Source organism: Manduca sexta, unplaced genomic scaffold, assembly GCF_014839805.1.
Source record: "Manduca sexta isolate Smith_Timp_Sample1 unplaced genomic scaffold, JHU_Msex_v1.0 HiC_scaffold_45, whole genome shotgun sequence".
NCBI lineage: Eukaryota > Metazoa > Arthropoda > Insecta > Lepidoptera > Sphingidae > Manduca > Manduca sexta.
This window is the reverse complement of record NW_023595242.1, coordinates 405,690-423,623: the sequence shown is the minus strand read 5'-3', so window position 1 is coordinate 423,623 and position 17,934 is coordinate 405,690. Positions and strand designations below refer to the sequence as shown.

General features: G+C 32.9%; 1 protein-coding gene across 1 annotated transcript in view; it reads right to left on the bottom strand.

Annotated features, from left to right (window-relative positions):
* LOC119193375 overlaps nucleotides 1-17,199 on the bottom strand; it is a 67,247-nt gene extending 50,048 nt beyond the window's left edge. The window contains exon 1 of the mRNA XM_037446967.1: nucleotides 17,035-17,199. Coding sequence (XP_037302864.1) covers nucleotides 17,035-17,048 — 14 coding nt within the window. The 5' untranslated portion in view covers nucleotides 17,049-17,199. The remainder of the gene's footprint in view (nucleotides 1-17,034) is intronic.
* Between the last annotated feature and the right edge of the window lie 735 nt (nucleotides 17,200-17,934).

Sequence of the window (17,934 nt, the reverse complement as noted above, 5' to 3'; positions counted from 1 at the left end):
CGCTTTTCAATACTAGTCCTTGTTGAGACAGCTACCTTATTTTATATGTTTTAATGTTATTAGGCTTGACTCATTTGCCACTACTAGTCCTTGTTGGCTACCTTATTTTATAATGACCGAATCTCGAGATAATATACACAATTGTGTATCTTATTATTTATTGAATTAAATCGGTAATTCAACAACGGTATGTTTTTGTCCACCAATCAGGCTTTGCGGGTTAAGAGTTCAAATATTTATTGCCGTTTCTTATGAGATTGGATAAAAGCAAAATCTTTTGTCGTGATAAATATTTCTACGAAACGTTTAAATTTAAAGATTGGATTTTGTTTTTAAAATATATTTTATTGACACATAAAAATACTATATTTATTAATAAGTTATGCTATATTTTTTTTAATTATCTGAAATGAAATGAAATAATTTATTTGAATCTGTAAAATGTTATATATTATTTAGATTCCGTCAATATTAACTCTACCACCAGTTCGGAAAGCGGTTCTCACTAGAGAAGAACGAGCAAGAACTCTGATGTTGTTCTTTTCAAAATCAGTTTAAGCTATAAATTACAGAACATGATACACAGAAAAGAGAAAAATTACAATGTTTTTTTGTTATTGCTGTTTATTGTAGTCTATTTATCTCCAAGATAATCCATTCCAATTCCACTCATATTTTTAAGAAATCGTCGGTAGCGACAAGATCGCTATGTTATCTTATCTTGTTTATAAACTTGTTTCATATTATTATTATCTTTTCAATATAGTATGTCTTTAACTCCAAGGAGCTAAGCAGGGGCGAAACTAGTGCACCCACGCTGTATCGAGTGTATTAAAGCTTTAGTGTTTATAACTAGGTTTAGTTTTCGTCTCTGCCCGCGTGGAAGACGTATCTAGTTATAAAAATAAGTATACTTTTTCGTGATAAAATGTAGTATATAATTTTAATTGTGTAGTTTATGTATTATTATAGGTATGTATTTACTGATGTTATATGTATATTATTAACTAATAATATATATAGATAGTATAACATAACTATGTTATACTATCGTTATATGAAATTTCCAATCCCTTTTATTACTCGATAAAGCCTGCCCGCTAGTTTTGTTTCTGGTTATTTAAATCTATCCAACGGTTGTTTGGAAGATATCGTCGCTCGCTATGACCACGTTTATACTTTCTGAACGCTGGTATAAAACATATATGCTGGCCTTATTGAACTTTTTTTTTTTAAATACATAATCATTCAAAGAAATAAACATTAGCTTTATTTATAAAAATCTAATTAAAATAATAACATTGAGATTACTCAATAATATACGTTTAATGTAAATGTATACTAAAATAGCATTATAGCAAACAAAATACTGCCATTTTAAAAAGCAATAAAAAGAACATAAAAAATTAATAATATATCAATAAATTAAATAGTCCGATAACACGATACACGCTGTACGTCAAATTACTTTCACTACTAGACATCAGCCGACAGATAGCTGCCATCTTATCGGTTATATACATTTTATTATCAGTCAATCGCTATCAATGACCGAAAATAAATGTAGGATGCAAAAGCGATTAGCGGTTGATGTATGAGGTACCCTGCTGACCTTATTTTAACTGACATTCCAAATAGACTAGAAAAAACTCATACGTAGATAAAGTGTTACGATAGTAGACCTTATTTCCAATCGATTAAGAACTACTATACTGGATTAAAATTATTTTTGGTTTTAACTTTTAATTGGTTCAATGCCGTAAAGTGTGCATCCGTTAAGAATTTTGCCAAAATTTAACACTAAAGAGGTCACAGGGACCGTTCAAAAGGAGCCATTTTTTGCACCTAAAGTGTATTAAAACTGAAGACGCAAATAAACGAAAATAATTATATGCTATTCAAAAATGAATAAACATACAAAAACTGTTGCAAACGCAAAAAAATAAATTGGCAAATGTACAAAAAGTAAGTGCATTTTGTGACAGACTTAATTTCTGTAATATACACGAAAAAAAATCTGAAATATACTTTGGCATGGAATGATATTTAAATATAGAACGCAGTATTTAATTATAGAACCAAGTCATATTCACACACATGATAACAGACTGTGATGTCATTAACAAGGATTTTATGTGTGTGACTCAAATTGCAGGGGATTTTGGTCCCTATTCTCAGGGACTGAACAACTATTTGACGACCATTCTACAGCAAGTAAACAACCGATATCATTTACCAGCCAGTAAGCTATCATAGGCGTCATGAAGGTTTTTAATCTTATAGTTATAAAGTAATTATTTTACGGTAATTAAATTACATATTCCTTTGAGTAAAAACTCATCAATCATATTTAAAAACGTTCCAGTCATGCTACAGCAAACTATAATGATATAAATAAATCGTCTGTTTAAAATTAATGCAAGAATGCGCCTGCGCATCCAGATGCGATAATGTAAGCAATATCCCATTCATACGCTGCGACAAATTGTTGAATTAAACTCGTGTTAAGTATAGCTATGTTATATAGTAATGAATGCTTGTTTGCACTTAGACTAATAATGGTTCGACCGGAATTGCGTAGTGACATACGAGTTTCCTGTGCATAACTAAAGCGGATTTATTATCACCTTGTTATGCTGCTAGGCGTCATTTGGACGATGCTGGCAGATTTTGCTGTTAATAGCAATGTGTAAAGGTAAGAAATAAAAAGAATATATACACGTAAGGGTACACAACTATAGACATAATAAATATTAATTGAACAGCATAACAAAACAATGTAATGAAAAACTTGCTTTAATATGCTATTGGAATAAGAGCTTTTTTTATAAACTCCGTCTTCCACGATATAGTGTTCAATTTTTAGGTCACAATTTGTCTTTATATTGTAATTCCTTGCCAAAATGTTGGCTATTTTTGTGTACTTAAACATGGTATACTGGTTCATTGCTATATAATAATATTTTTAATTCCTTAGCGAAATTTTAGCTATCACTTTCCTGCTTTTATTACTTACGCGAATTGAAATCAGTTCAAGATAAGATAATAAAATTGATGTAAGTACCCAAACATTAGGATTTGAAACATGGAATTTGGGAAGTGTTTATTGTATTAAAGAGTTACAAACAACCAACAACCGACCTACTTCTTTATTAAACTCTTTATAAATGAACTATAATAATGATCAATGCACCGTTTATCAATACGATATAAATATTATCATAGTATTAAATCAACTTTCACTGTAATGCCAATGAACTCAAAACCCAATCATTAATAAGAATTAATTAGATATTATATTTTATTTCTTACATTATATATGTTATATGGGCTATCTTAGAATCAATTAAAAATAAACTAATTCTAATGAAAATATTTTATGGACCTGAACTATAACACACATATACTGACACCCTATATCCCTGAAGACGTAGACAGAGGTTAAACTGGTGCACCCACTTTTCACCATGTGTATTCCGTCTATTGATGGCGGGCGACCTTATCGACATGTCAGCTTTAAGTTCCAGACTTCGAGCTGATACTAAATAAAAAATCGATATCATCAGCACTACAGTAGTACCGTAAAACAATTATGCTACCGAGACAGTCTAACCTAAAACAAAAAACAATATAATTATAAACCTAATTCGTAATTAATTCCACATTTAAATCACGTAATTCGGAATTACCCTACACAATCCGGATCTGCAGTTGAATTTGAACCGCTTCGTCACCCGATACACTCCGACACTGAATAAATCTCGCTGATACGATTCCGAAACATGATTTATGTACCGACATCCTGATGCCTCATATTACTGAGATAAGACACGGTTACACACAACATTTATTGCATAAATTATGAACTCCGCTGCGCTTGGATGGCTGTTTTTATCGTAATTATTCCTTGTATGAACATTGTTGTTGCCCCAGAGATTTATATAGCTGATTAATATGCTTAGTATGATAAAATGAACTGATGTTGCAATGTAGTACCATTATATATAATACTATTGTCTTACAGAAAATTGATACTGTTGGTTAATTTAAAGAAGCTTAAACAATGCTTTCTTTTCTTTAATTCCTGTTCCTTTGATTTATGGCCGGCACGGGATTTTATTTCCTATGTTAATACGGGTTGTAAGAAAACTGTCTTTTTAACTAACTTTGCTGGTCGTAGGATATATTTTTTATTCGCCCGGATATTGACCACCGTACATAAGTGGCCACAGTGGCCCACGTAAGTGTGTCGCATTCTAGAATCAGCCTGTGTATATCTGGTTCCATTTGGCCGGCATAATTGTGTCGACTGTCGAGGGCTCATCATCTGTCATCAGACGGTATTATATTGGACCCTCTTCACTTACCACTAGGTGCAGATGCAGTGTGGTCACTTTGCTCGTATAAAAAAAGCTTAATTTAGCTTAGCTCGCATAACTGAGATATTTTTTCATACTTGTGTGGAGACCGCGATGAACACTATGTATAATATTATTACCAGTGCCAGGTAAGGTAACTGCTTACTTGGTCTACTAACATTATAGGCGGTGAAGATCACTTGCTAAAGGTGGACCATTTGTATGTTCCGACAAGACATACACACACTCACGCATTTTATAACTGACTGGGTAGGCAGCGGCGCAACTGCTGCACAAATTTTCTATAGTTTTGTATTCTGTCCTATGATATGATAGTGGCCTATCGCCATAAAATAAAATTAATTAACAATATTACAAATTAAAATTGCAAAAAAAAGAAACAAACTCAATTTATACCCGAGTATAAAGTCCAGATTCCGGGTAGATACTGAGTAGAAAAATTCAATATCACTTTTCCCGACCCGGGGATCGAAACCAAGACCTCGGCACTGCATCGTACCACAACTACACCATCACGGCAGTCAATGTACCAATGCTAAAAGAAAACGACACACAACAACGAGATAATATTGTCAGATTTTAACCGGCCTCTTACTGTTCACTAGTTGACCCCGAAACACAAGTCAGATCTAATCACATAGCAATTCTTGAAAGAAAGCCTGTCTGGTTAATCCTCGTATATTGTTTGTTTTAACCTCCCGCGTCTAAAGCTAATTATGGTTTTAATATTTTTATTAGTACAGCAACTGTTAAGAATAATAAGTTTGCTTTAATCTTCGATAACGATATATTTATTTACGATATATTTTTTATTTGTATAGGAAGGCATTAATTGCTATTGTTGATAATTTAGAGACTTGCTTTATTTGAATTATTTTCCACATTTTATTGAGATTGTTTGTTTCCTTTTTTGAATTTTTGAATTTGCAATATTGTTAATTAATTTTCGTCTACTACGTGGAAACTGTGTTGGATTGAGAACCTTAATTTATTTACATTAATTTATTTTTAGTCATAATTTGTTCTGTTTGTTTCCTAAAAAAATAAAAAAATAAATAGCGAGTTCGACTTTTAAAATTTCTTTGTTACGTCTCACATTAATTTTTTGAACAAACACGCATCACGCATTTATCCTCGAAGAGGTATGCAGAGGCGCAACCAGGGCACCTACTTTTCGCCAAGTGAGTTCCGTCCCATGATGTGATAGGGGGCGAGCCTATCGCCATAACGGCCACGAACTCCAGACTCCGGGCTGATACCAAGCAGAAAAATCCAAAATATCACTTTGCCCGACCCAGAATTCGAACCCAGGACCTTAGTCGCTGCCGTACCGCGCATGCAGTACAACTACGCCACCGCGGCAGTCAATTCAATTTTTTTTTTATTGTTTTTATTAGAGATACTATTAGATAACACATACAGTACATTTTTGATACTAAGCCGATAAGTATACAAGTGTATTATGATAATAATGCGACGTCTTGATTTATTTAGGTAATCATTTAAATAAACTTTTGTCTCATGATTGAAAAATAGGCATTTAATTGACTCATTGTACAAAGGAAGCGACAAGTTAAAAATTTAAACACAATACGGCCCATACTTAATCAAATAGATGGTATAGTACGAATATAAATAATAATTATAAAGTATGTGTATTACTTGATTTGTATTCGGAGTATCGTCTTGTTGGCCAGATTATATCAACATAATTTTGCATTAAAATAAAATACGTACTTGGCTGTTGACCACCCACTACCGAATAAAAAACTAATAATACTGTTAAAAATAAAATAATGAATATTAATTTTTGTAGTGACAATGTATCGCGGTAGGTATTTGCCAATAAATGTTTGTTATATAAAGTTTTTATCAATGGCGTTAAGTCCATTTAAGCGAATTCCTACGAGCTTCTCTTTCGTAATATAATATACATTATTATGTAAGCCAGCTATGTAAAAAATTATATTATTTGTAAATAAATAATTAATAGTTATAGCACTGACTGCCTCGGTGGCGTAGTTGTATTGCACGTCCGGTACAATAGCGCTCTGAGGTCCTGGGTTCGAATCCCGGGTCGGGCAAAGTGATATTTGGGTTTTCTGCTCAGTATCAGCCCGGAGTCTGGAATTTGTGCCCGATATGGCGATAGGCTCGCCCCCTATCACATCATGGGACGGAACATACTTGGCGAAAAGTGGATGCCCTAGTTGCGCCTCTGCATACCCCTTCGGGGATAAAATGCGTGATGTTATGTTATGTATGTAGTTATAGCACAGTTGGCTAAAATCAATTTAGCCCCTACAGTTCCTATCGGCTTCCTTTTCGGAAGATTTTACCATTCGTCACCTGTATTTAGTCATATACTTAACGTGTGTGTATATATGTAGATATATTATATATATGATTATTATAATGTGAATACTTGTCGGGATTTTTCTTTGCGTAAAACACAGAAACTGGTTAATGAATTTGGATAAAATATGGCAGAAAACTGAAGTAATTCTTGTATACAATCTACTTTTATTTTAGAAAAATGCACACAGAGCCTATTCTTGGAAATCTTACTTTTACTACATATTCATTGGAGCGCCCATGTTGACCATGATGAACATTAAACAGCGTTCTAAGTTAGGATGCTAAGAAATGAGGACTATTTGAGTCGCTGGCGCATAAATAATGTACAGACAGCCATATAAGTAGTTGAAACTAATTTGAATTTAAACAATTTTGTGCCAGGAATTTTTTTTTCTTCATAAGTTCAACTAAGAAAGGTTTACATTATTTTAGATAAAAAATGTTTCGATAATATATAATGTGTATAAATGATTTACAGTTTGAGTTTGTTCGGCTATTTTATGACTTACTAGTTATAGTAAAAGATTTTGTAATAAAATAGGATTATCTAAATGCTTGATATTTAATAGCTTGCAATATTACTTGCTACTTTGCTGATCACATTGTTATTCAAATATCAACCTTAATCCAAACAAAATAAAAAATATTCCTTATAGTACATTTAAAAGAATAGAATTATCCATAATTCATGAACACGTTAAAGACCTGAATTCTAAAAGCGTATGAATAACATCTATTTAATCATGAGGTTTTAGTATTAAAAAACGTATTGGTTTCGCATATTTTGCAGATGAGTCGAATCCAATCTATTTTGTATTGGAAAAAGTTAAGAAACCTTTGCCTATGATTTGATATAAAAAGATCAAAGAATGGATTAAACCAACTACTAAAATATTTGCAAATTTGGATATTGTGGTTAAAATATCTTATTAGAAACTAAATGCAGAATAAAATTGCATATATGGATAATATAAATGTAAAACTAATATAACCGAAGCGTCGCAAACTTAACTCATAAAAAATGCTTACGTAAAGCGAACATCGACTCCAATAATGCCTAACAAAAGAAGCTATAAAAAAGAGTCAATATGTCAATATTCATACACTCACACTCCTGCCTTTTATCCTCGAAGGGATAGGCAGAGGCGCCACTGATGTACCCGCTTTCCTTCGTATGTATTTCGTGGCATGATATGACAAAAGCGAGTTTACCGCCATATCGGGTACGAATTCCAGTTTTCGGGTTAATACTAAGTGGAAAAGCTCAATGTCCAGATCGCATCTGAAACCTGAACTGCAGTTGTGCCGAAATACAAGTACGCCACCTAAGCAGTCAGTGAAGCAGAGGAGCCTGTACTCATTGCCATTAATTCACTTCGAAAATGTAGCAGATCTATATTGTTGCTAAAGCGACATACGCAAAAAGACGTAAATTAAATTTGATATATTAAAATAGCCAGATAAAAAATAGTCTGATGGTTCCAGAATACTTAGTAAGCTTACCAAGTATTCTGGTTACTGCTATTACTTTGGGTGGTAAATTTAAAACTTAAATGGAATTCTAAATTTAAATAATCATGGATATGTTATTCGTAACAGGGCGTCGATTTTATAGCCAAATGACAATTTATATTCTAAGTAGCTGCCAATCATTGATGAAACATGTGTGGTGATATCAATTAATATCCTTCCAATGATGCAAACATGAATGAATGGTTAGTTGTTTTTGTAATGATTTTCCTTATGATTGGAATGCCACGGCGAATCTTGGAGGATGATTATAATAATATTAGCCCTGTACTGTCCAATTTTTGGTTACGGGCCTTCTCTACTACGGAGAGGGATTAGACCTTAACCTAGGCCTAGTGCGGATTGGTAGACTTCACATGCCCTCGAAATTCCTAAAGAGAACTTCCCAGATATGAAGGTTTCCTCACGATGTTATCCGTCACCGTTAAAGCAAGCTATATTTCACAAAGAATACATACATAATATTTAGACAAAATAGAGGTGCGTGCCTTTGGGTTTCGAACCTGCAGACATTCGTTTGGGCAGTCCGTTCCACAACCAACTAGGCTATCGCCTCCTTTTAACAGCGAATCTTGGAGGATGATTAGAATGATGACATTAGGTTTGTTTACTAAAGAGCCACGAAAATGCCGAATTAAAACGAAGAAAGGAAGTATTTCACAGCTCATGTTATTTTCGTAGTATATATATATTTCTACTGTTTCATGAATTAACCATTTATGTAATGACGTAATATGATAAACCTGGATAAATTAAATACTAGTACCTAGGTTAGACTATGTTACGACTAACTATCTTATGTACCTAATCTTTTGTATGGAAATACCGATATCATAAATAATTAATCACATTAGCATACCACATGTTTATGTTGATCTATTGCCCCTATACTAGCTGTAAAAATTGTTTAAAGAAAATAATTTATGTGGGGCCATTTGCTTGCAGTGAAACGAATACCCGTATTCTAAAATGTTTTCTCGAAAATTCCTCGACACTACTAAACCTCACTGGAGGTAATCTGTATTCTTAGTTGAAAAAACTCTCCTCCATGATTCGAGGAACGTCACTCAATACTTTTCCTTTCTCGAGGAAAGGAATCAACTGTCAAATTTAAGGTACCTCGCGACTTAAGGAAGACTCGAGGAAAGTTATTAGCTTTGTAAACAGTGTTACAATTTGATTACTTTATTTTGATATTATTTCAAGTCTGTTAAAAATGGATTTCCAATGATTCCTGCAATAGTTGTACGGTACTCCATAAGAATATCCCGAACGGCGTTATTTAGGAGATGCAGGAAACCCGATAGAATTTTACGACGACACAGTATTCCAAGCATCCTATCGTTTTAGGAAAGACACTATCGTGCACATTTTATGTTATGGGTAAAAGTGGTATGGGCACTAACATCACAGAAGGATCCTTTAGTATAGCTCAAACTTTAACTAAGAATACCGTTTTCGAGGACACCTTGAATTAATTGTCAAGGTAACCTCAATTGAGATAAGATTGAGGAATTTTCGAGAAAATTATTAGAATACGGGTGTAAGTATCGAATTCCAATGTGAGCAAAATCATACGATGTAAAATTGTCGTTTTAAATAAAATGGTTAAAACAACTATTATTTAGATAGAAATGTATTCGTTGATAATTTGTTTATAAAGAGAAAGAATATAGAATGCAGCATGCATGAAGCATGAAAGAATGTCTATTTTTGCCGCTTTCTAGCCAGTAGCCTTAGCCAGTGTAACTAATAGTTATATTAATAATAAGACTTAACATCTCGTGTCTCAGGATGGCGAGCGCAGTGAAATACAAAACGATACTTTGTAATTAAAGGTGTTGGATGGTGTTTCTACTGTTTATGGGCGGTCGAATCACTTACCATCAGGCGACAAAAAGCATTCAAAGCAAAAAAAAAAACATTTAGTCAGTATTAACCACAGTATTGTAGTAAATGTCTTTAGCACATAAAATGTAGAAACATTTAATATTCAACTCTTAAGCTCGCAAAACAATAAATCTTGGGAACAAGGCCGACGTACATTACAGCATTACTAATCCTAGTTCTGTGGTCTGTTTAAATTTATATAAAATAAACAATATCACCTTGAATGGCTTTATTTGTATTTATATATAATATATTTAACATAATATTACTTTAAAAGTTCGAAAAAAGACACATTGAATGAACAATTCTGTTTGTGATCTTTCATATTGAAGTCACCAGAATAATTTTCTAAATTATTAGAATGAAATCAGCATTCAATTTCTTCTACTCATTTTCTAATTGTTCCCTCCGCCTAGGCTATTTCAATCATTTTCCTTTTTTTGTTGAATAGGAACAGAAAGTTACACATTAAATAAGTAAAGAGTAAAATTACACATACTGCAATAGTAAATATGTAACCAACACAACTGTTTAACAGAAAACTTTACGAAGATGCAACAAACGTCTATTAAAGGTCACGAGTATGAGAAAATCTCAAACCTGCGACTTTATAATACATTCGTAGAAAGTAAGTCATAAATTTATTTTTTAATTTGTCCACATTTGATTTTAATTACTATTAATAGTTACATATAATATATGTAACTATTAATAGTACGAGTTTAGTTAGTTAGTTAGTATTAGTGTGAGTTACCGCAATAAACGTATTTACTTTTCTTTCTTTCTTTCTTATTTGGTATTGCATGAAATGCAGTTTTCTATCATTTTCGGTTGAAGACTAAATTTTGTTTTACTTCACGAATTATCATGCAGCTGGGGCTGGAACTAATTTTGCCTCGATGTCCTATATTGCAACGTTAATTAACAAAATTATTTATGGCTTCTCAATACAAGCGCTAATTCTGTCGATGCCAAATCATTTTCCTGAAGTATCCAGTTTTAGTACTCAATTTATATATTGACTCATGAAATAGGATGTTTATTAATGTTTAATGTGTTGCAAATGTTCTTAATAGTATTAAATTAAAGGAAATATGACGACCTAGTTTAATTTTAGGTCAGGCGTAATTATTTTTATGTAGTTATATTTAAATTTCCTTAACATATTAATTAATTTATAATATGTTTAAGTCGTCTTTTTAGTCAAGATATAAGTAATGGCAAAATAGATTATTCATATGGAAATATTTTTGTTGGTTACAAATAACATAAAAAATAGATTCTGTGAGATGTGGTTTAGCGGAAATGTAGGTATTTTGTTAAAAGTATCCATAAAAGAGATATTCTGACTCTCAGAGTTGAATAATACTGCGAATAAATCTTAAATTTACTCCGGACTGCAGTCACATACTCATAATAAAAATAGAAATACGTGAAGATATTTTGAGGAGTGGCCGAATTATAGTTATCAAAACGTACGTACATCATTCTCAAATTGTCTAGTTACTACTTCTTGTCTATCAAATTAAATATCAACCCCTTTGATAAACTAAGATACGCCGAAATAAGTCAATAATATCATACTTGATGATAATAGTAATTTAATTAAAGACAAAACGAATACAATATTCCAAATATTACGGAGAGTAACAAGAAACGTGAGCGAAGAGCAGAGATAGCTTAATTGAGAGTGGAACGGACTGCCGAGACGAATGTCCGCAGGTTAAAAACTCAAGGGCACGCACCTCTGACTTTTCTGAAGTTATGTGGGTATTCTTACTTTGTGAATTATCGCTTGCTTTAACGGTGAAGAAACGTTTATACCTGAGAAATTTTCCAAGAATTTTGAGGGTATCTGAAGTCTGCCAATTCGTACTAGGCCAGCGTGGTGGACTAAGGCCCTGTCAATAGTAAAGGAGGCTTATGCCCAGCAGTGGGACAGTATATAATACAGGGCTGATATTATTTTTATGTATTTATATAACAAGAAACTCACCTATCCAAACCTAAAACTGTCACTTGTGCGACTAACAGTGTGCTAGTGTCTAGTGCGCATGACATCGAGTAGCAACTAAGTTTTAAATTTACAAATCACGCATCACTGTCTGATATTAACAGTAAGATGTGAATCAATTGTATATAACTACAATTTTCTGTTTGCTGAATGTTCTGTGAGAACTTTTCCTTGTATTATAGCCGTGTTTGTTAAAGATGTCGGAAGTTTGATTTTAGAAATTTGGAAAGTGTTAATTTTAATTGTTCGGACTCTGGAGTTTTATAATGGCGTTTTACCCATGAAATTATCAATACATTGAGTTTAGCTCTTTGATGGTTTTTCGATTAAGATAGAAAAAATGATTGTCGATATTACAAAGGTATTTTAGCGAACTTTATAAATAACTATGTGTTGCTCGCGGCGTCACCCGCGTGTAAGCCTTTTCTGCTACAAAAGTAACTAAAACAGTGTATCGATTTATGTCGCTACCTGAACGACGTCAGTGCCATTTATTTACAAATCCTATTATTTCCTATACAATCAAATTAAAGGAACAAAATGTTTATCTGTTAATCCGGGATATGGTTTATCTGTGTGCCAAATTTGATCCAAATCCGTTCAGCTTCAGTTACCTCAGCAAACATCCAGACATGGTCACAAACTTTCGTATTTATAATATAAGTAAGATAGTGAGAAGTAAGATAAAATTCCTAAAAAACGTTAAGTAAGGAGTGACCGGTTTCAGTAGAATTGTTTTGATTACATTATATTTTCTAATTAAGGTTTAATGTGTATATTGTGTTGGAGATTGTAACCTTCGTCGTGACTTATTATTTTTTATATGTTCTATTTTTAGAACTAATTGTATTTTATTTGCCATAGTTACTTCTCTTTAGTCCGAAATAAACACTCATGTCAATAACATCTTTTTACTAACTTTATTTAATTACTAAGAACATATACCATATTTACAACACGTTATCAGCACGAACGCTTAGTTCTTAGTTTTTTCACGTTATTTAGTAAAATAAAGTTGTATATATTTTTTGTGTGACTAGGAAATAGTAATAGTCTGAAAATGTCACATGAATCTGGAGATGTTTCCGAGAATGTGGCGGATAATTATTTGACACAAGATGTGCACTCTGGCTGTCAGGATAGTTATCAAATTTGGCATAAGAGGTTAGGACATTTGTGTCGTATAGGCATGAACCAACTGAAAAATCACAAGGTAGGTATAAAGTATACAGGAGTAGATAAAACTAGTTGTATCGCTTGCGTGGAAGGTAAACAAGCAAGAAAACCTTTGAAAAGTTAGCGTTTAATAAGGCTACTTCCCCTTGGAACTGATCCATATGGATTTGATGGGACCGGTGTCTACAACTTCTTTTCAAGGAAATAGATATATGTTGACAATAGTAGACGATTATACGCGAAAAGTGTTTGCTTATTTTATTTCTTCTAAAACAGAAGTCAAAGATATATTTTGTGTGTTTCAATGTTTTGTTGAAAATCAGTTAGATAAAACAATTAAAGCAATTAGGACTGATGGAGGTAAGGAGTTCGTGAATAAAGAGTTTGTTGATTATCTTGCTTCAAAAGGTATAGAACATCAAACAACGACGCCTTATAGTCCTCAGCAAGTTGGAGTAGCGGAACGCACCCATCGTTCGGTTACAGAAAAGGCAAGAACGTTGCTAGCTGAAAGTTCACTACCGAAAGCATTCTGGGAAGATGCATTCCAAGTTGCCATTTACCTTAAGAATAGGTCTCCTCATCGAGCCTTAGGTGGACAAATTCCTTATGACAAATGGTATGGACGAAAAGGTGATCTTAGCCATCTAAAAGTATTTGGTTGTAGAGCTCTAGTCCATATACCTTCGTGTCACAGGAAGAAATTAGATGTCAAGGCACAGGAAGCAATTTTCGTCGGTTATTCTGAAAATCCAGGCACTTATATTTTTAGGGACCCTGCTAACCCACGAAAAGTTATTATATCCAGAGATGCAACCTTTTTGAAAATTGCTTTACAGCGCTAAAGCAGAAGCAATCTGTCGCACAGTCAAAATCTATATTGTTATTTGATGAGCAAAAGAGATTGAGTCTGAGTTTGATCATGACTGTCAATTCTATGACTGTGATGAGAATATCAGCCCGGCGGCTGAAGCAACTTTACCAGTAAATCTAGAAAGTACAAAAGAGTCAGTGACTCTGGAAGAACGAGAGTCTCTCAGTGGCTTAAGACTGCCTAGTGTGGAAGAAGTGACAGCGAATTTGGAACAGGAATCGCACCCTGAGCGCAGATACCCTTCCAGAGATAGAAAAGCAACAAATTTTTATAAAGCTTACAATACGTCAATGGTAGATTCTAATGAACCTACGACATATTACGAAGCTACTCATGCCGATGATGCTGATAAGTGGCAACATGTTATGGTTGATGAGTATAGTTCCTTAAGGAAACTCCATACATGGAATTTAGTAGATAGACCTAACAAAAGGTTATACCATGTAAATGGATTTACAAAATTAAAAGGGATGCTTATGGTAATATTATCAAGTATAAAGCGAGACTCGTCGTCAAAGGTTTTCATCAAGTTGAAAGTGTAGACTACAAGGAGACGTTCGCACCAGTGATTCGTCATTCTTCCCTCCGCACGTTGTTTGCGATAGCTGCAGATATGAAGTTGAGAATGAAGCACTTAGATGTCGATACAGCTTTCCTTAACGGAGATTTAGAAGAAGAAGTTTACATGGAGCAACCTCTTGGTTTTATTGAAAAGGGTAAAGAAAACAAAGTTTGTTTATTGAAGAAATCTCTTTACGGTCTTAAACAGGCACCGCGAGCTTGGAATAAAAGTTAAATGAAACGCTTTCTAAAATAGGTTTCATAGGAACTCCTTCCGAACCTTGTGTGTATACTAAACTTTTGGTAAAGAACTTGTAATATTAGGAATCTTTGTTGATGACATAATAGTCTTCTTTAATTCTGATTTGACATTTGACACTGTCAAGAATGATTTGTCGAAATATTTTTCATTAAAAGATCTCGGAATACTGAAATGTTATTTGGGACTACAAGTTGAAAGTGATTCCGAGAGTATAAGGTTGAACCAGCGAAATTATATTCTTTCTATATTAGAAAAATTTAATATGAAGGATTGTAAGGCCGTGGATACTCCATTAATTAAAAGAATATGGAAAAAGAATGGATGGTCAAGTCGGTGAGTCTTATCCTTATCAAAACTTAATAGGATGCCTCATGTATCTAGCGGTAAACACACGACCAGACATCGCTTACGCCACGAGCTATTTAAGTCAATTTAATACGTGTTTTACTAAAGAACACTGGAATGCTGCTAAAAGGATTCTGCAATACCTAAAAGGTACCCTAAACTATTCATTGGTTTACAGGAAGAATAGAGAACCTTTAAAGGGTTTTGTGACGCAGACTGGGCAAACTGTCCAATCGACAGAAGGTCATACACCGGTTATGTTTACAAGTTAAGTGGAGGTCCAGTATCATGGGAATCCAAGAAGCAACCTACTGTTGCGTTAAGTTCGGCCGAGTCAGAATATATGGCATTAGCGTCTGCCACGAAGGAAGCGTGTTACTTACGTCGGTTTATATACGAGATAACAGGTATACTTTGTTCAGTTAACTTAGCTTCTGACAGCCAAAGTGCCATTAATCTTGTTCGAAATCCTGTACACCACAGCAGGACGAAGCATATAGATACTAGGTTTCACTTTATTAGGGAAAAGGTATCTAATAACATTGTTAAGTTAGAATATATAAAAGTAACGATAAGCCTGCTGATGTACTAACGAAGGCCCTCGGACCTCTAGCACACAAACGATGTGTAGTTAACTTAGGTTTAGAAACTTAATTATTTTATTTGTTTTGTTTCTGTCACAACTGCGATTAAGGGCGGCTGTTGGAGATTGTAACCTTCGTCGTGACTTATTATTTTTTATATGTTCTATTTTTAGAACTAATTGTATTTTATTTGCCATAGTTACTTCTCTTTAGTCCGAAATAAACACTCATGTCAATAACATCTTTTTACTAACTTTATTTAATTACTAAGAACATATACCATATTTACAACATATTGTTTAGGATAAGCTCAAAGGAAGCATATTATCATAGCGCCGCATAAGATATTCATGATTGCATTGTTTATGCAAATATGGACATGTTAAGTTTATTAACATTTGGACTCGTTTTATATTTTAATATATCGCTGGCTCATTATTACAAGGTTCTGTATTATTTTTGTAACAATTTGATTTATGTATTTTGCGGTAAAATTTTCCAATGAACTCAAATGATAAACAAACGAAGAACCATGAATTATTGTGTATTCTATATTTATCATTTTTGCTTCTATTTTTTTTTAAATAATTATTAAATGTTAACATAGGACTTTGTAAAAGTGAGCCAACTATTTCTCTTTTTTTAGATAATTCGTGCTAAAACTATTTAACAATGTGTTTTCCTTATTCGATGGTAATGAAGTAACGATTATAGTTACACACGGATAAAATATTAAACAGATGTAGAGATCTAGAGAAATGGATAATTAAAAAAAATGTGATATTCAACATTCGAAAATAACATAAAATTTATTATACGCAAGAAATTGATATAATATATTGTTTATTCCATTGGAGTATTTTAATACTCTTTACAACTTTTTAATATAGTTATGAAAAACCCCACTGATTTAAATGACTATCAATATTTTAAAAATATTAACAAATTCAATATTTTATTTCCATAAAAAGACTATTTACAGAATTTGTAAGTAATAGTATTTTTTTAATTATGTTATAGAAAAATCCCTATATTTTAAACAAGTACTGCGTAATACTCACAAAATTCGATACATATTGCTGGTATAACACAAATGTCACACAACAACAAATCACATCACATTTTCACATTCACACAACATCGATGTCACGATGCGCGTACGTTCATGCGCCGGCGCAGAGAAATGGCGCCAACATGAGACCGGCTCGGATGCTTCGAGCTTACTAACCGGCAATGGCCGCGTTTTGCGAACAGTTAACACGTGCGCGGTTCTTTAATCTATTGTTAGTGATGGGAAGTAAGGAAGTGCGTTTGCGTTTTTTCATTTTAGAGAACGGGTATTCTATTTTTTTGGGTGAAGTTTTAATTCATAATTTCTCTATAGATACTTTCTTTACAATGTAATTTTATAGCTTATTTTTTTCTGCGTTTAATAAAGCCGGTACCTCTCAAATAGTTCCCTATACAAATTTTCCCTGAGAAGACTTTGGCAGTGTGGATGTTGTCATTTAAATAATTTAGCAACCTAAATCGTCATTTGTATAAAAAATCCTTCAAACTTTCGCGTACTTACTTTTTTTTTTAATACTCCAACGAATCAATTCTTATCTTATCATGAGATATCTTTCACTAATGTGTTGTAAGTAAATATGAAATGGTATTTTATCTTTTATGTTTACTTTAAGGTTAATGAGTTAAGTTTTAAGGAAAATACCATTTTTTTTTTACTAAAAGAAAAGTATTTATATTTAGTTATAAATTGATGTTCAAATATTTTTCGATTACTTGAAATACAAAATTAAACTACACGGAAAACATTGCGGATTTATTTCAGCTCAGTTGTTTATTTCAATTAAATTATCAAACAAAATTTTTCGTAGTTGTTTGGAAATTATGGTCTTAATTATAAGTAGTAAATAAATATTTTTGATGATTACCAAGAAATAAAATTCATAATATTT